The 20,196-nt window shown below is 40.2% G+C and overlaps 1 protein-coding gene across 1 annotated transcript in view; it reads right to left on the reverse strand.

Moving 5' to 3' along the window:
• The window catches only part of MUSK (muscle associated receptor tyrosine kinase), a 221,111-nt gene extending 208,385 nt beyond the window's left edge, over positions 1-12,726 (reverse strand). The window contains exon 1 of the mRNA XM_069086620.1: positions 12,276-12,726. Coding sequence (XP_068942721.1) covers positions 12,276-12,354 — 79 coding nt within the window. The 5' untranslated portion in view covers positions 12,355-12,726. The remainder of the gene's footprint in view (positions 1-12,275) is intronic.
• Positions 12,727-20,196: the final 7,470 nt, after the last annotated feature.

Consider the following 20,196-nt stretch of genomic DNA (forward strand, 5'->3'; position numbering starts at 1 on the left):
CCCTCTTCCAAGTATTACTCCACCCCTGGACAGTACATTCATTTAGTCAATCACAAAGCCCCTCTTCTCAAATAGATATTAGTTTCCAATCATAAACAAAGTACATTCATTTGGTCAGTCACAGAGCACAAAAAAAGTCAAGTTTTCCACCCCTGGATCACAACTGAGTTACAATTATCATCAGTTAATGCCAAGCACCTTCTCAAAAGGGGCAGTAGAGAGCACAAAGGCCATCTACCCCTGAGTTAAACAAGGTTAAGATATCATCACAGCATTTAATACCCAAAGAGAGGTCTTTTCTTCATCTTGACCCAAGACAAGTTCTCAGCAATCTTTGTTCCTGGGGAGACAAAGCTTAGCAAGGCCACAGGATACATTGCCAGTGTCCTCATTAATTCATTCTCTGTCTGCAGAACAGACCCCTGAAAACATTAGCAAGACCCTCTTCCAGGATTTCTGTAAACATACAACAAGAAAATCCTTCTTCAGGAGCTCTGAACCAACAGCAAGGTTCCAGAACCTCTGCAACAACAGCACTGTCCTTCACCAGCAGACAAATCTGGCAAAACAACATCAAAACAGAAAGACAAAATACTGGCATCACAGCCATGTCTCCTCAGTCCTTGGCAGCTCTGGGTGGCAGCTCTCAAAAGTCCTGGGCAGCTCGAACTGGCCCTCAGCAATCCTCTCTCTCTCTCTCTGCCTCCATGATGCTGCTTCCATCTCTCTTCCTCTGCTTGTGCCTCTCCAAATCCATGGCACCAGCTCCTCCCAATTCAGCCCTCTCTTTTCATGTCAACAAGTCCATCCCACAAGTGGCATTCACAAGCTCTGGGTTTTAACACTCAACCCAAACCAAGCCAATACAGGGGGATCTTTAAATTCCATTACGATTACACATAGTCATTAGTCAATAAAGTCAATCAGTGCACCATGCATTACCAGAGAGCGTCCAGATCACCTTTGTATGCTCATAGGAGGTACCCAACTGATAATTGTTGAACTGAATTCCGTTGATGGGTAACATATTTAGCAACTATTAATGCATTACTGTGGACTTGTTTTTAGATCAATTACTCAGCAGGATTGTTAAGGAAAAGAAAGTGAGACAAATTTTGATGGGGTCTTGTAGCATGGGAAAGGTATATAATATTGGCCACTTAGTAAGTAGGAAAGGATCAGAGAAGGCATTGTAAAGAGTAGGGTTGGAGGAAGCAGAGAGAAGGCTAGCAGCATGCAAAGTACAAAAAGACAAATGAGAAGGGTTCCAACAATAATCTTTGCCAGCCTCATAATACTGCCAAGGTTGGCCCTGGTTTGGGGGTATATAACTTGATCAATATGGGAACTCCCTCTGTCTAGTCAGAAAGGTCACAGACCATCTCTGTTTTAGCAGATAAGTCTTAAAGATAGTGAAGTGGTGACCAAAGGGTTTCTTGCATCACAGTATCTGATGAGCTTTTCTATATAGGATTGATTGATCTGAGGCCACTCAATCACAGAATCTTGGAAATGGAAGAAACCTTGTGTTTGTCCTTCGTTTTCAAAAAGGATATGATGACATGACTTGCAGTTCACTTTGATTTGAGTGAGGGAGGGCTGTGCAAGGTCACCAGCCTCACTTTCTCCTCCAGAGCCATCTGGGTCCAATGACCAGATATTCATCAGGATAATTGGACATGGATAGGCCTCTTTAAGAAGTGAGTCCAGGGATGACCCCTTTAATTAGAAAAAAAGAAGGAGAAATCAGGCTGGGAAGGGAAGACCCTCAGCATTGCTGTTCCAAAGAGAAAGTTACCATTGACATCTACTCTAAGCCAGCAGGGCCCAAAATACAGCCATTAAGTGGAGCTTGGTCAGGGACCTATTGTAATCCACTCTATGAGCTTCAGAGTGAACTGGATTTAAGGTTTTGTAAAAGAAGAAAGAAAGAAAGGAACCTTATAATTCATTTAAACCAAGGGTTCTTAATCAGAGATCTAGAAATCATTTAGTCATTTAAGCAGTCATTATATGAGAGAGCAGTCTGATTGCACTTTTTTTTTTAAAGCAATCGGGGTTAAGTAACTTGCTCAAGGTTACATGGCCAGGTGTTTCTGGGTGGGTGCTAAGTGTCTGAGCCCGGGATTCAATCTCCAGGTCTTCTCAACACTGGAGCCGGTGCTCTTACTCGCTGTGCTACCTGGCCGCCCCGTGATTGCACTTTCATGACAGTCCTTGAAATATTTGAAAATACCTAGTATGACCACTTTTGCTGTGTCTGCCTCCATTCTATCAGCTATGAACTCAAGGCGTAGTCTGCACCTTCTTTGACATTTCTCTTACCCAACATAATGAAAAAAACTTTTTAATTCTCCATAGTTGCCTATTTTAAGCATCTGCAGTCCTGACATTATTTTGTATCACCCTCATTTTGCATCAATCATCATTTACCTGACTTTTGGGGTCTTAAGCAAGAGGTGTCAGAAAAGTCACCTCAGGAATAACTGGCTTGTAGTTTCCAAGTATTCATAGCCGTGACCATTTTGTTGTTGTTGTTGGTAGCGGTTTTAATTGATCCTTTGTGGTTCCTAGCACTGAGAAGCAGAGCTCATCCAATGATGGATTTTTCATCCATGAATTCAAGTGATAACTTCAGGTGAGTAATTTGCTTGGGGCAGTACACCAGTAAACCCGTAATACCACAATAGATGTACTAATGTAATGTTTGGTGCATGCCCAGATCACCTAAGATAGAAGCATCCACTCAGGGATCTGCGTTTGGGAGAATAAATTGGGTTTGGCCTAATGTGTTTGGAAGTAATCCTTATTAGAGTAAGAATTCCTTTCATCTTTAAATCTACCTGACTGAGGTGCAGTTGAGCTCTCCTTCTGGCAGCATTCAGGAGTGAAGGTCTGTAGTAACAAGCACCCTAGCACACCCAGGATGGCCTGCTAGCAAAGGTTCCTCTGATCTGCTTTCCTAAAGGAAAGATAACTTCAAAAGGGGAAACGATCTTACTTTAATTACAGATAAGTAGAAAATACAAGCACAGATTCAACAGACAGGGCTCTTACTGTCCGAACAAAGTAATACAACCACCTACATACACCACTTGACCAGGATAGCACAAATCTCCACAACTACTCAGAGTACTGCCCATGGAACCAAAAGGTCCTTCTCACAAGCGAACCCCCAAAGTAAAAGACCAACCTTCCCGTGTATATAGTTTTCAACTAATAGGCTTCCAGCCAGAAGGCATCAAAACTCTCCTGACTCAGTGCCTAATTAGATTAGCACCAAAAGGTGTGAAAGCCTTTCTACAAGGAAGCCTTCCCTAAACAAGCTTCCCCCTGATCAAGCTCCTCCCCCAATGGGCTCTAAGTGACTCAGGATGTATCACATTATGAAAGCAGCAAGCCATCTGTGGCTGAAATACCTGTGTACCTTTAGACCTGGGAACACGACTCCTGTTCCAAGGGAAAAGGGGACATGTCACATAGACCTATTTTTTTGTTTTGTTTTATGGTGTTTTTTTTTCTTTTTAGAGGGGGGAAGCCAGGGCAATTGGGGTTAAATGACTTGCCCAAGGTCACACCGCTAGTAAGTGTTAAGTGTCTGAGGCCGGATTTGAACTTGAACTCCTGACTCCAGTGCCGGTGCTCTATTCACTGTGCCACCTAGTCGCTCCCCACACATAGACCTATTAATGGATAAGGAAGATCTTTTGTAGTCCATTAACACTATAAGGACTCCTTCACTCATAGCAAGGGTGACATGCAGTAAATTTGAGGGGAGTAAAGAGAGGGAAGGCCTAGAGGGTCATCTTCCCTTAGACCTTGTGGTCCCAAGAAATGGGTTGGGATTTTGGTCTCATTTGGTTTGTCCTTTTCATTTTAAATGATAGGTAATGGAGTTCTCAGCCCCAGAGCTCAAGTCATGGTGATGTTGGAGCCCAGGATTCTGGGCCTGATGTTTTGATCAGTCCAGGAGGAAACCCCTGAGAAGTGGGTAGGGGATGAGACACAAGCCCAAGAAGGACATTGAACTCAGAGTTTGGTGCAATTAAGGTACTAAGGCTATGTAGGGATGGAACTGAGCTGTAAACTTAATCCTCCTCTTCTCCCGCAGGAACCAAGGTGTGTAAGGTGCATTATGTCACCCAGATGTTAGGAGGGGGCAGAAAATAATTGTGCATTTGTTTTCACTACACTTTTGAAGTAAACACTGCCTTATAAAACCTAATCTGACTGTCGAATGGTTAAATGGAATTACAGTGTTAGGAACTCTAGCAAAAATGGGAACACAATTTATGGGGGCTTTAGACCTCCTGAGACCCTAAGAATAAAAGAGGACAACTGGGGAAGGGTGTAAAGGTGACCCATCTGGTTTTCAGAGGGCAAAGGTATTGCTGTTCAACTAAGCAGTAATTCTCAAATTCAGTTTAAACAAAACTTTGGGAGAATCCTTGCACTGAACCTCTATCATTATTATTTCAAATATCCATTAACAGATGATCTAAGATTTATTTTAAAAAAAACAACTTGGAGTGTTTCTGGGCTTCTTACAGCACAGTTTGACAAGCCTTCCCCTAAGACAAACTCCAGGAGATCAGAAATCTCTGGTGGATCAGAAGGGTGAAAGCTCCATTGTTTTGGGTTTTCTGTCACATGTGAATAGGAAACTTGCAAAACGACCTACACTTAAGACTTTTTTTTTTTTGCTTTTTGGAGGGGGGAAGGCAGGGCAATTGGGGTTAAGTGACTTGCCCAAGGTCACATGGCTAATAAGTGTTAAGTGTCTGAAGCCAAATTTGAACTCAGGTCTTCCTTACTCCAGGGCCAGTGCTCTATTCACTGCACCATCTAGCTGCCCCAAGTCTCTTTTTTTTTGGGGGGGGAAGACATTTTCTAAAAAGTTCTCTCGATGATAATTCCCATTTCTGTATCACATTACATCTATAGGGCACTTTTCATCCCACCTCCACAGTTCTCAGAATAGTAACATATCCAGGCCAATAGAGTGTAAGAAACAGAATTCAGATAACAGCCTTTTGATCCCCAAGTTCAGTGCTTTCCCCACTATACCTTTCTAATGTCTTTCTACAATCTTATTAGAAGGGATGGAATGACCTTATGTATTTTACAGGATAATTTTTATAGAGATGGACAAAGATAAACAATATCTTTCAAAATCAAAGTTTTAATGCTGCCCAGCTCCTAACAGAAAAGTGTCAGACTCAAGGTACAGACTGAGACCTTGCTTTGGATATGTCCAATGAAGGAGTTTGTTTTGCTTTCCTATACATTTTTGCAATAGGGATTTTGATTTTCTTTCTCAGTGGATTAATTTTATCAAAAGAAATAAAATTGAATTTTAAAAACAATAAGAATGTATCCACAAGTCTGCTTGGTAGATTTCATTATGCATATGTAGGATCGTAGATCCAGGGCTAGCAGTGCTAGAGGTCACCTAGTCCAGCCACCTCATTTTACAGATGAGGAAGCCTGAGGCCCCCTGATGCTAAGGGACTTACTTGCCCATGGTTTTGTAGATGATAAGTAGCAGAGCTGACATTTGAACTCTAGTCCTATGGCTCCAAATTAACCAATCTTTCCACCCTATCAGACTGGCTCCATTTTATAGCAGAAATCCATGGGTTCCATTCAGTACATGAAATATTTACCTCTCAATTATAAGCACCATTTGTAAAGCACAGGCGAGACTATCACTACTTCGCTCAAGAAGTTTGAGAGGCTCCCTAGCATGAAATACAAATTCCTTCTCTTTGACATTTAAAGCCCTTCACGACCTAGATCTAACCCAACTCTCTGATTGGTTTCTTATTACCTTCCTTTACATGCTCTAAGTTATGAACAAATAGGCCTATTTACTGTTGCCCATATATTATATCCCATTTTCCACCTGTGGGGGTTTACATAATATATGCCCACACCTGAAATGTTCTTCTTACAACCATATCTCTTTGACTTACTTTTTTTTGGTTCAAGAGCCAATCCCCTTATGATACCTTTTGTTCATCTCTCTTATAAATGCCCTATCCCTGAAATCACCATCCTCTACGTGACTGCTCACACATCACCCCTGCACCGACAAGAACAGACAACATCTGGGGGAGAAGGTATTTTCTCCAGCTACCTTTTGGACTAACTAATAATATCCTTATTCCCCCATCCCTCTGAGAGGGACCCAGAATCCATGCTATACTTAGACCCTCGGATGCACTGCCCCCTTTTCACTCAATGGTGGGCCAGGATGCTTAAGTCACTCATCCTGTAGAACAGACATGACTACTCCCATACTACCTGGATGAGCAAGGAGTCACTCTTGTTATATGGAAAACCAGCATCTGCCCTGCTACTGAATCCTAAGCTCCTCTGGGACTTATTATTTGGTTTTCTGCTATGTGTTCATACACTCAGACATTCATGTCTGACTTGCCTAAGAAAGCCCTAAATGTTCCTACATATGTCATCTCCTGAAATTAGAGTGTGAGCTTTTTAAGATCACGTACTGCATTGCTATTTTATTTGTCTGACTGACAAGTAGCACTGTGCTTGGCAAAAAATAACAATGCTTTTTCTTCCCTTCTTTCTTTATATTGATATGTCTGCATACATGATGTTTCCTTTCGGTAAAATATAAGTTCCTTGAGGTCAGGGATTATTTCATTCTTGTATTTGAACATCCAGGGCCTAACCCAGTGTCTTGAACATAGTAGGTCCTTGATGAATGCTTATTGAATGAATACATGGCAAGGCCTTTTTATGGGGAAAAAACATACAAAGATTTTTTAAAAAGGAATCTCTGGCCTCAAGAATCATAAAATGTAGTAAGGATATGCACAAATAATTATAAATTAGAATGTGATAAATGCAAAGCAGAAATAAAAAAAATTTGAGGCAGGAGAAATTACTTCAAGTTGGGTCAAAGAGAAAAAGTATCATGGTACTTGAGTTGGGCTTTGAAGGGAGGTAGAAATTTTGATACACAGAGATGGGGAAAGGCACAAGAAAAGGCATAGATAGACACAGAGTTTGATGGGTATAGAGGAAAATGAGTAGTTCACGTTGAATTTAAAATGAGGCGAGAAAGGGAAAAGGCAGTATGTTAAAGTAAGGAAAATACTGAATTTCAAATCAGAGGATGTGAGTTCAAATTCTAGCTCTGCCACTCATCGCCTATGTGACCTCAGGAAGGTTGCATAATCGCTCTAGGATTCCGTTTCCTCAACAGTAAAATGAAGACCGTGTACTAGAGAACTTTAAAGTTCTCTTCGAGTTCTAAATCTAATATAGATGACTCTTGAAAGCCAAGCTAAAGAGTTTGTTTGGTAGGTAAGTCAGAAACAAATCAAGATTTTGGGGTAGAGGAGGGATGTGGTCAGAGTGAAAAACTTTGAAGTGTATGTAGGCATTAGAGTGAGGGATGGATTGGAGAGGAAACGAAGTTAGAGGCAAGTGAGAAGTTTTGGATAGACCAAAGAGAGGTCATAAGGAGGTGAACTAAGGTCATGTCAGTGCAGCAGAAAAGAAATGAACTTGAGAAATATTGGGGAGAGTGAGTGCATAGAATTTGACAACATATCCTTTAATTTTTTTTTTGCCTTTTTTTGGAGGGCAATTAGGGTTAAGTGACTTCCCCAAGGTCACACAGCTACTTTTTGTGTTGTGTCTGAGTCTGGATTTGAACTCAGGTCCTTCTGACTTCAGGGCTCTATTCACTGCACCACCTAGCCCCCCGTATCCTTTACTTTTTATTTTTTAATTCACTAAATAATTTGTGTAGTGTTTGCAGATAACAAGTTGCAAACATATTACAAATGTAGCGATCTCCTAAAGTGACCCATTTTGTCTCTATTATATCTGTCATGATCCTGTTTTCCCATCTCTGGCACTATATATCCTCATACTTTCCAGTTTTTAAGTCTATTTTCTGCCCACCTGATATAACTTAGAGAAATCGAGACACATTTCAACTATTTTCGCCTGTCTCCCTCAGGTCTGTAGTGTTCATAGCAACTGGGTTTCCACAAACACACAATGAGTAACTCTTTCAATGGACACAGATTTAAAGCATCCATTAAGTGCTTGGTGTACTGGGTTTCATCGACAGCTGGGCCACACAGACTACTAGTCAGATGTTTTATGCTTGAATAACTGGAGTGGGATGTACATGAATGAATTATATAAGAAATTGTGCTTAAAATACTGATTCAAGATAAATAGAATCCAAAATTCAGGTTTTTATGAGTAAATGAGGTAATTTTTTTAAGTGGGAGATTGATCACAAGATTTCTTTGTTATATTGTCATTGTCCCTGTTCTTAAATATTGGATTACATTTTTCCTAGACTATTCATGAGCTCAATATATAGTTAATATATTCTTTCTAAAGCATTAGAGCAAGGAGTCTTAATTTTTGTGCATATAGGTCATGAACAAAACTTTTTAGTCATCTGGTAAAGAGTATGAACCAATTCTCGGACTTTCTTAAATATATGTCATAAAATCCATAAGATTACAAAGGAAATCATTTATGTTGAAATGATGTAACTTTTTTTAACCCTTCCAAGTTCTTAAAACTATTGAAATCTAAAGACAGATTTGGGGGCTTATGGATAAAATGTTAAGAATTCTGTATTAGAAAATGAATTAGATTCTTCTTTTTAAAAAATTCTTGTATTTAAAAAAAGCATGCTATGCTGGCAAGTGCAATTAAGATCAACTAATGTGGGGTGGCTAGACAGTGCAGTGAATGGAGCACTGGACCTGGAGTCAGGAGGACCTGAGTTCAAATCCCACCTCAGGACACTTGACACGCTTATTAGCCATGTGACCTTGGGCAAGTCACTTAACCCCAATTGCCCTCCAGAAAGCAAAAACAAAAAAAAGTCAATTATTAAAAAAAACAGTTTCACTTGGATATTTGGGATCAAATACATACGGAAATCAGCACTGATTTATACTTTTGAATATTTCAGATAGAACATATCTCCCCAAATCAGTCAACATTAAGAACTATTTATTGTGATATAATAGTTCTTGATTCCCTTTGCAAAATAAAGTCATGATTCCATTGTGAAAAGGGCATATTGACTATTAAAGAAATGAGTGGATTACTGGAAAAGAATCCTCTTATAACTGCAGATTTGATCTGATTAATCAGAATTGTTTTTGAATTATGTTTGTCTACTTGTTTCCAATCATTATTACAAATCTCATTAAATTATATAGTGTTAGTACAAGACAAAAATCATGCCATAAGTATTGTTCCTAGTAATTTAACTCTCCTTATCTTCATTTTAGAGAGAAAATAATTATGAAAAATTTGGATCATACATTCGAATTTTCATCAATTATAGCAAAACAGTGATAACTTTCTATCTTACGTATGTATAAAACATTTTTCGAGGACCTCTATTGAGGCAATGCCTGCAACATACCTGTGCTCAGAATTGTATATCGTATTCATGTAGAAAATACATATTGATTTTGTTTTATTTTTATCAGATCTATGCTTTGGGCAGAGGGGCAACTTGATGTGAAAAGTATGAAAAATCCAGATAAATTTAGATCTAAAATACCTATTCACATTTATATAGTTGCAGATATTTTTACAATTATATTTTAGAAGTCTTCTTCCCAAATCCACCTCAAAATGTCATTTAAGTAAAATGAAAGAAACAGGATATCCTTTAGATATTTTGACTATTTAAGTTAGAATGCTATACAATGGTAGACCAATCAGCAATTCAGCTATGCGCCATTTTCTTCCCATCCTTTGAGAAATCCCCAAAGGAATGTGATTTGTTTGTATAGGAAGATACCAATCTTTAAAATTCATAAACTGTAAATCAAAACTTTCTGGAATCTAAAATTAGTGATTGTCCACATAAAAAAACTTTAACTAAATCTTAGTCTATGAAGTCAAAAGAAATGAACATGGCCTCTCCTGACCCGTGTTATAACTGGATATCCTGTGTGTGACATGTAAACTAAGATATAATCAGGAAGTTTTTTAGATAACTCCATGATTTAAAATAGCACAAATAAGACACAGGCCTCTCTTCAACACTCTACACATGGGTATTGGACATCTGTAGTGTATTCAGGAAGTATTAAAATGAACCAATTTTTTCTACCTATTATTGTCCACAGCAGAAGCCTATCTGAATTTGTGTTCACCTGGAGAAGAGGAGTTTTCGTTTTAAAATTTGGGATTTTCTAAAAATAGTACGGTGAACATGTGACTTATGTTGGGAGGAGGGCCCTAATTCTAAGTGTTGCTTCTCTATTATGGCCAGTTTACATTCCTAATCTTACAGCTCCCACATTTCTGTAGAACCTCTATAGGAAAGGCACTTTCTCGGGCTACTTTCTATAGAGATATTACAATCAAGAAAACAATAGTCTAATGGCCAGAAGAGGCCTTGGAGAAGGGGTTCTTAACTTGGGGTCCATGCCTCTGTAGATAAATTTGAAAGAGTTCCTGAAATTGAATGGGGGAAATATCTCATTTGTATTTCAATATAATTAGTTTCCTTTCAGAGGATGTGAGTTCAAACTAGAATCTAGCTCTGCCACTCATCTATGTGACCTCAGGAAACACATAATCTTATTCATTTTATACTTTTAAAACTATTCTGAAAAGGGGCCCCTAGGTTCCATCAGACTGCTATAGGAGTCAATGATACAAAAAAAGGTTAAGAATTCCTGCATTAATGGTCATCCAAATCTACCACAACATTTTTTCAGAGGAGGGAACTGCATCCCAGAGACATTGAGTGACTTACCCAAGGGTCACAAAGAGGCAGTCTGGATCTGAGTTGAGGTCCTCCGACTTCTAATTTACTTTCCATGTTACTTGGGTGCTATAAAATAGGCTATTCCAAACCAGAAATATAATCTTTTTTTTGGTTTAAAGAAAGAAAATAGGAAAAGCCTATCTTTTAAAAAATAGATTCCTTCCACTTTGTTTTTCTAACTCCTTAACTATGTGCTTTTCCCTTTCATGGGGCTTCTAGTATTCATTCACTCCTGCCCAGTCTTTGTGAAAACTTTCACCATCTCAGAGTACCTGTTTCTTCCACGAAATTAAGTGCTTTTTAACCCCTGCTTTCCCCATCTCAGAGTACCTGTTTCTGCCACTAAAGTAAATGGTTTTTAGAATGCTTTGTAAACCAGAGGCTGTTACTAGGGGCCGCTGGCACTTCACAGCACACTAAGTAGCCCTTTCCCCAGCCTAACAAATCGCCGGCCAGGAATGATCAGGCCGCAAACATTCCTGCTAGGGTAACAGGTGCTCACCAGTTTCTTAAGTTGCTTTCGTTTCCCCTGATGTGGTGTTATTTCCGGTGCATTTGAATGGCCCAGAAAAAAACTTGGGCCATCTCCCGCTTGGCCAAATCCTGTCTCAAAAGGTATTCTTAACTGTTTTTTTTTTTTTTAACTCTTAGCGTTTTATATTAATTAGGGTTTTTTTTTCTCTTTCACAACCTGCAGCCTATTTGAAAATACAACTAAGTTGGGGGGAAAATAATTTTCGAATTAGAAACTACAGAAGTTTAAGGGCTTCTTAAGATTGATTTAGAGAACAAAGATAATATTTAAAAAGTGCTTAACATGGTACCAGGCAGATCATAAATGCTTGTTCCCCTCCCAGGAAGAAGCCTTAAGAATCCAAGCACTTCTTTTTACAAATGGAACCGACTGCGGTTGAGAGGGGTTGAGAAGGGTTCAAGATTTGTCTAAGGTCCCACAGCTAGCAGGAGCTTGAGGCAGGACTCAAAGCAGGGTCTTCCAGCCAACACTGTATCCATATACTGAGGTTAACCATATATAAAAACAAACAAACAAAAACTCCCCTCTTACCCCTTTCAACCACACCAAAGTTTGGCTCATGCAATCAGGAGAATGACTTCAACAGCAGGGGGTCTACCTGCCTCAACTTTCCCTGGCAATCTAAGACAGGTATTCTGTGAGCAGACTTTTGGTTGGAAAGACACCACACCAGCCAAATGCAAAGAGACCAAGATTGCTTCTTTATACAGTTTCCCTCCCTTCCCTTTACTCCTGCCCTCCCTCCTACGCAGTCCCAAGAATGACTGAACACCCACAGAGTGTTAATAGCTGCAGCTGTGAGAGAGAGCGACACACACACACACACACGAGACACACACACATGCACACACACACATGACACGCACACACACACACACACACACACACACTTGAACAGTGACTATGCAAGAAGATGAGTTTGTTCAAACCAACCTTTTGGAAGTTTCTCAGCCAGGCTGAAGGCAGCCAAGGCAAGGATGTGTACAAGTGGAATGTTGACTGGCTCTCTCATGGTTATAATCCAAGATGGAGGGGGAGGGGGGGGTGAGAAGAAATCTCTGTCCCAGCAAAGATAGGAAAATGCCCCCCCAGGTTACATTTTAAAGCTTGGTTTGTTACCAAGGGTCTCCTCCTACGGACTGTCTGTGCTCCAAGCTCCGCAGGGGCTAAGTATAATCAGGAATTCTCAGACTTGGCTGAGTGATGGACACGGCCAGCTGCTGGGCATCCACTTAGGTCAGTATGCAAACGTGGGTCTGGAGAAACAAGAGAATGCAAATCCCTTTTAAGAAATGGCAGGGGATACAATGCCAGATGCTTTCCCCAAACAATAACTTAACCTGAGTGGTACTTTGTTTTTCCGCTGATCTTTCAAATCGGTTTATGAAAATCCATCTAGATTGCAGTACTCTATCTGAGGAGTTGGCAATCCCTCCCACCTCTTCCTTCAATGATCGTCACCTTCTATCCTATCTTCACTACATACTTTCCTTTTGATTTCTCTCCTCCCAGTTCTCATTCAAGGCTCCTCTTAGACCCAATCAAAGCCAACAACCCTTCTCACTTAAATCCAATTCATTTGCAAGTCATGACACCATCTTCCTGATGTCATGGTTCTCTTCAAGAAAGGACAATTACACACACACACACACATACACACACACACACAGCTAACCCAAATCTCCTAACTCCTGTATGGTCTCAAATAATTTCCCTACATCTTTCCCTTCTCCTTTTCCTCTTTCTCACTACTCCCTCTTCCCTTTTCATTTTGCTTCACCTCTCTATTTCCTCCTCTTCTTCCTCTCTACTTTTCCCAACTTTTTACTCCTTCTACTTTACCCCTTCATGCCTACCCTTCAAATGTCCTCCGGGTTTGATTTTTATCCCCTCCCTTGATCAGTTTGCTAGTATGAGTTTATCCTTTCTTTTATCCAGAATTAAAGATGCTACTATTTCTCAAATTGTCTTTCTATCTCCCAGTCTGAGTTTGGCCTTCCCCTGAATTCCCAGGACCATTCCCAGCATCTTTTCATCTATCTTTTGAAATTATGCCATCTTTCTTGCCTTTGTGGTATTTTTCCCTTTTCGTAACTCCCTTGATTTCTACCTTCTTTAGATAAGAATTTGAGTCATCTAATTGTGACATTTTTAAAAATAAAATTAATCAACAGAGTTAATTTAGCTGGCTAAGCGGCTACCCCCTTCACATCTTCATTTTTGCTTCTCCCAAGTTATGTAAGACTTTGAAAACAAAGGCAGAGAATAGAATTCCATTCTTTGGTCAAGAGGTGTGACTTCTTAGATCATTTCCTAGGATCATAGCTTTAGAACTCTAAGGGAACAAACACTGTTGTTCACAATAGGCTTTCATTAAGTGGTGTGTGCCTCTTAATCTAAAATATACTGCCACCTTCAAACTAATGTGGCTGTTGTTTTCAGTCTTGACTCCTCAGATCCCATCGTTTTAGATTTGAGGAAACAGAAAACCTCTGCCTCTTGGCTTCCCTGCCTTCCTTTAAGATTCAATTCAAATCTCACCTTCTGCAAGGGACCTTTCCTAGTTTACTGCCCCCCACCTAGATCTCACACATTCTGCTCGTGCATCCCTTCTAGATTACTTCCCATTTACACAATGTGTATCTTGCATAATTGTTTGCATGATGTATCCCACATTAAAACGTGAGCTTCTTAAGGACACCAATCCCACTTTTGCCTTTTTATCCCCCCCTTATCACAGTGCCAACACATAGTAAGCATTTATTTGCTTATTGACTAATTGACTGACTGATAAAAAGATTGTGGGCCTGAATTTTCTGTCCAGTTTTATTTCCCATTACTTTCTCATGCGAACTCGTTCTAGTGGGGACAGTGTCATTATTCTCCCCCTTCCCCCATTGTGTATAGTTTCACTTTCCTCATCACCTATTACTACTACTACTCATCCCTCAAGGGACAGCTCCCTTTCTAGCTCATTCATCCAACAAATATTTATTGAAAACAAATTATGTGTTAATACACAATACAAGATATGCATTATGTCCCCACTGTGCTGGGACCATGAGACAAAGATATACAGAAATAGCTCCTGATCACAAGAAGCTTGTCAATACCTCTTTAACCTCTTTAAGGCCCCTTTAGCACACCTTGGAGTCTTCCTTTTCTACTTATTTCTTGTATAAAACAATTAATGCTCTATTTAAGGACAGAGATAACAGTACTATACCTTATAATATATCATGACATATATCCCGATATAACGTCATGATATATAATGATATTATTATATGACATTGTAATAAAATGATATACTACATCATCAAATTATGAAATTTTTCTGTGTAAGCAATTTAGCACTTTGTTTTCTCAGTTTCACCCATTAAAGTCTTACTCCATAGGCTTTATTTATTGTGTTAAGGTGACTCAGTCCTTTCCAAGTCTAGGCCAGTGGAGGGCAGCAAGCTAGAAAGGCTTCAGTGATGACACAATCTGACAATTGACTGACAATGTTCAAAGGACTAGTCTGGTTTTTTATTTGTTTTGTGTCTTAAATCTCAGAATTACTATACCAATTATAGACTTCATAAAGCTTAGACCTGAAAAGGACCTTGGATATTATGTAATCCAATTCCCTCAAGTTATAAATGAGAAGACTGAGGCCCAGAGAGATGAAGTGACTTTCTCAGGGTCACAAAGTTATTACACAACAAAGTTAAGGTTCCAGCCTCAGTCCTCAGACTTCCAAATCCAGTGTTCTTCAAAAACAACAAGAAAGGGAAACAAAGGTCTGGGAGGGAGAATTTGCAGTGAAGTTTCCCCATTCTGAAAAATCAAATCTCGAGTGGCTTCAGCATCCACTAGGCCTAAGTTTAGAGGTCACCTGACCTTACAGGAATCTGGGACTTTGAGCAATGGAGACCGTCCCCAGGCCACCTCAGCACAAGATATGCCACATAAGGATAAAACTGCCTTCCTGGCCTTGCATAGGACACCCACATGTTTCCGTGTCCTTTGTCTCCCAGATAGATTCCCACACTTAGGTTGTGGGCCGGCCTCCCTACCAATGAGAGTGAAGGCCAGGTGGGGGTTGGTTCCTGCATGAGAAGGTTACATAACCATGGGCTTGCTTCTACCTGTTGCTCTCTCCCTGGCAGACACCAACTGAGCGACAGGGGCAGAGCCCTTTCTCATGAGAAAGAATAAATAAACTTTTCTCTGCTTTCCTGAGCAGTCTCCGAACTCATTTACTGTGCTGTTGCACACAGGTCTATAGTGATATATACAGGCACATTCCTGCTCCTGCTTCTACCACTGCTACTTTCCCCCCAATTTCCTTGATGCAGACCATCCTGGTGCAACCGAGGAGACACCCCCACCCCCACCAACTTGCAATGACCTACAAGAAGCATAAGGAGTCAAGACTGAAAACGATCACCACATTTGTTTGAAGGTGGCAGTACGATTTAAGGTTAAGAGGGGAACACCACTTAATAAAAGCCTATTGTGAACGATGGGGCAGATCAGATTCTGATCAGATGGGCAGTTAATCAAAGTTGGAACTGGAGGCTGAAGATACAATTGATGTATTTGAGCAGCAGACAGGAGGCATTTCCTAAAAAGGAGACCTGCAACTCTACTCCACCACACTCCTAAGGAAAACAATACATTCACAATTAGAAAACCAAGATTTGGTTCGTCCACGTCCTGACTGTCATTGCAGTATGCTTTTCTCTTTTCTTTGATTCCTTTCCCCCATTCCTTTATTGTATTGATAATCTTTATAAGTCATATTTTGGCCAAAGTCCGAATTAATCAAACAAACTTGTTTGGTTGATTTTAAAATGCCTTTCCCTGTGTTAACAACTTCAAAGACCAGAGGTGAGATTCCCTTTATCTTGGGTCTTACTCCACATGGGAGCAGAACAGACATCCTGAGACCATGAAATGTAAATAGCCCTGCTCTGGTCATTGTCAATTTGCATTTACAACCAAGGAACTCTGTTTCTCATATAGATGGCAACAAATAGAAGGCATGAAGTTTTGCGACGCAGTCATGCTGAACTGGGAGGGTCCAAAAATGTATAAAAAGTCTCAGGATTCCTCTGCTCATCAGTCAGGACTTTAGTCCTGCACTCCTTGTGCAAGTACTGCTAGCCTTAAGGGAATAGTGAACAAATAATGTAATTTTTATATGATTATTTGTTTGTATCCTTTAACCAAAGTTTTTCTAAAGGTTGACAGTAAATAAAATAACTTGTACATGTGCACAGGCATCACATGCATATATTTTTTTAAACAAATGACCAGTGGGTTTTTTGTTTTTTGTTTTTGCTTTTTTGGAGGGCAATTAGGATTAAGTAACTTGCCCAAGGTTACACGGCTAGTTTTTTTGTGTGGGTGTTAAGTGTCTGAGTCCGGAACAGAACTCAGGTCTTCCTGACTCCAGGGCCGGCACTTTACTCAATGGGGCACCTAGCTGCCCCCAAATGACTGGTGTTTTGATCAACATCAAATGGAGATGGGGAGGGGAAAAAACAAACTGGTTCCATGAAAATATCTCTTTTCTTTACTAGTGACGTGCTTATTTGAATTTTATCTTTATATTGCAGTAAGTTATTTTGCTCTCACTGTTTTACAACAAAAACAATGACAACACATGCAAATCCTTGCATAGCTTGTTTGGATAATCTCCATGTATCATTGTAAAACCAAGGATGGTTTTGTAAATTTTTTGTAGGTGGATGTTACATGCAGAGCAATCTGTCTTTTAGTAGGGATAAATTACCATAAATAAATTCATCTAGATAGTTTTCCTTTCAAGTGAAACATATTGTTGTTTAAATAAACTCCTTGTTTAAAAAAAATAATAATGTATGCAGGCACATTTCTACTGAATGTAGGATAAGATTCTCTGGCAGAGTTTATGAGTTGTGTTGAACAGCCAAGTCTATTAGCATCTTTTAGGGCTGTAGTGACAATGCAATATTCACAGCACTGATGGTCACTATAAATATACCTGCATGGTTCTTGATCACAAAATATAACAGACTCTCTGTATATAAGGTAGAAGCAAAACAGTTATTCAGACACCAGAAAAACAAATCCCAAAACCATTAAGCCAATTCCATCACAGTAGCGCAGAAGTTAATAAGTTACAAAAACACAGAGAGCTATACCATCCTTTAGACTTCCCACAAACCCACACAAAACCAATATTTACTCATAAGCCTATCTATCTCCCTCAGAAGCATCCTCTCCCCCCAACCGTCTAGCTTGCTCTGACTCCCAGCTTCCTGTGGGTTCTGCTCCACCTTTCAGTAGACTCTTTGTCACAGGCTCCATGTGACTACATTCAGCCTATTGGGGGGCAGAGTTTATTTTCAAAGCAGGGAAGGTCTTCAAATTCCCTTAGGCTTATTAAGGGACAGGGAAGATCTCCAAATTACCATTATAAGGCCATCTTCATAATCAATGGCCAGACACTTGGTGATGTGGATGTGTTACCCTGAGATAAACTCTCTAGATGAAGTTATAATGAAATATGCTATCTCTGCAGTGCTTCACATCTATATTTCTCTTACAAAAATATTATTTTGATTTTTCCTTGAAATTCAAATAATATTGTTCTTTTCTCAATAAAAGGAACTTTGCAAGAAAGTCAACTGCATTAATATTAATGTTGATGATGGTTGCTCATCACCAAAGTGTTGGCTCCGGTCATGCCCCAACTCTTCATGACCCAATTTGGGGTTTTCTTACAAAGATACTAGAATGGCTTGCCATTTCCTCCTCCAGCTCATCTTGCAGATCAAGAAACTGAGTTAAACAGGGCTAAGTGACATGCTCAGAGTCACACAGACCAGATTTGAACTCATGAAGAGGAACCTTCTTGACCTCAGATCTGGGCCACTCTCTTCACCATACTACCTAGCTGCCCCAAAATACTGGCTACTTTGTGATATTTTTTTCTAGCCACAGCAACTGATGAAGACTATCTACTAAGGCATGTAGTAGTTTGCAATTTGCACTGGCAAAGAAAGTACCCAATACTGAATGAATGAATAAATCAATGTTAAATGCTTACTACAAGCACAGCATTGTACTAAGTACTGGAGAGATACAAATAAGAAAGTAAGACGTTCTCTGCTCTCAAGGAATTCACATTCTAATTGGGGGAGACACTACATATGGAAAGTTTCAGCTGCATGTTAGATGGAAAATTCCTCTAGTCCTTCGGGTGTAGTGGCAAAGCAGATGCTAATACCTCTTTTTAAAGTCATTGTTTGAAGCCACTGTTCCTAGGCTCTTGGATTCAAGATCTTAGGCTATCCCCATGAGGGTCTGAGGGGAGATGGGGGTCAGGATGGTAGGATAGTCTGACTTGCTCGGCTCACACTATTTCCTGTTTTGCCCTCAGAGTACCTTGTGAAAATCCCCAGACTCACAGGCCCTGTGTATGAAAACACAGAATGGCAGTTGATAAGGATGACTGGACCTTTCTCGGCAGGAGTTGTTTCCCTGGATTGAGGTTGTGAGGGCTGGGCTGAGAGCAGGAATAATGTTCCGATGGATACTGCCACCTGAGGGCTTCTGTGGCTATTTATCTGTTGGTCAGTGGTTCCTGGTGGTGACGAGTAAGTTGTGCCTCCTCTCTATAAATATTCCTCCTCTCACTAATGGCTATAGGGGCTGGAGTGTAGGCATATCTGGTGACTCAAGGATCACGGCTTTTCCTAAGGCTCTTGGGTTTCTTCTGAGCTGTCCCCATCAGGATCTGAACAAAGACAGTGGTCAAGGTGGGTGGTGGTTTATTTGCTTACAACATGCTGCCCTTTGTCTCTCCCTCAGGATCCCTTGCTTCTAGGTAAGCCTAGCATGCCTGCCCTGGAGGTCTCAATCAGCTCTGACTTTTTTATTGGAAGCCAGGGATCCTAAAGGGCTTGGCTTTTCTAGAAGCCTCCTCCAATAGCTTTAATACTGATGAAATAGTAAGATGGTACGACAGACTGAAAAAGTCAACCACTGATACTTGTGTGTTTGGTTCACTGTTGTTCATTCGCTTAGTCATGTCTGTCTTTCCCTCCTCCACTATTTCCCGAAATCTGTCCAAGCTCATAGTTTGGTTCACTCATTACTTCCTACGTGTGTGTCTTGTTTCTCCAATTAGACTGTACACTTTGTGTGGTCAGGTATGTTAACTATGCCTTTTTTAAAACACATACTGACTAGCATAGGAATAAGTATATGCATGGGTTAGGGATAGGGACCAGACCTATAATTTGGCATGGGGAACTCCCGAGTGAGGAAATTCCCTCCACCAATTCAGGTTGGCGCTCTCTGAGGAATTTATGGTTGTGGAAGTTGAATTAGGAGACTTTTTCTTCATCTTCTAGTCTTAGCTAGCTGCCTAGAGCAGTGAGAGTGAAATAAGTTGCCCAGGATCCTCCAGCCAGTTTTTGTCATAAGCAGGACTTGAACTCAGGTCTTCCTTGCTTCAAGGCCAGTTCTGTCCACTGCACTACACAGCTTCTCATATATAAGGATCTTAAATATTGTCATATCAGAATCATAGGCAGTTGATGGATCCAGGAAAGATGGTAGGAATTCCATCCTACTAGGTAGGACTGGAAGAGCTAATAAAATAATGGAAACAAAAAAGGAACGGGTAAACGATGGGAGGGCACCACATTGGGAAATTGCAAAAGGCCCCTGGTTAAGACGATGGTGAGGTATATGAGGAGGCAGTCAAGAACCAAACGACATCTGGGGGCCAGTGTGAGACAGAGAGTGAGAAATAGAACAATTTGGACAGTAAACGTAAGGTGTCAGTGCAAAAGATCTCTGAAATTACAGC

Source organism: Petaurus breviceps, unplaced genomic scaffold (genome assembly GCF_028583685.1).
Source record: "Petaurus breviceps papuanus isolate PSGF00001 unplaced genomic scaffold, PetGlider_PUasm1.0 118, whole genome shotgun sequence".
Classification (NCBI taxonomy): domain Eukaryota; kingdom Metazoa; phylum Chordata; class Mammalia; order Diprotodontia; family Petauridae; genus Petaurus; species Petaurus breviceps.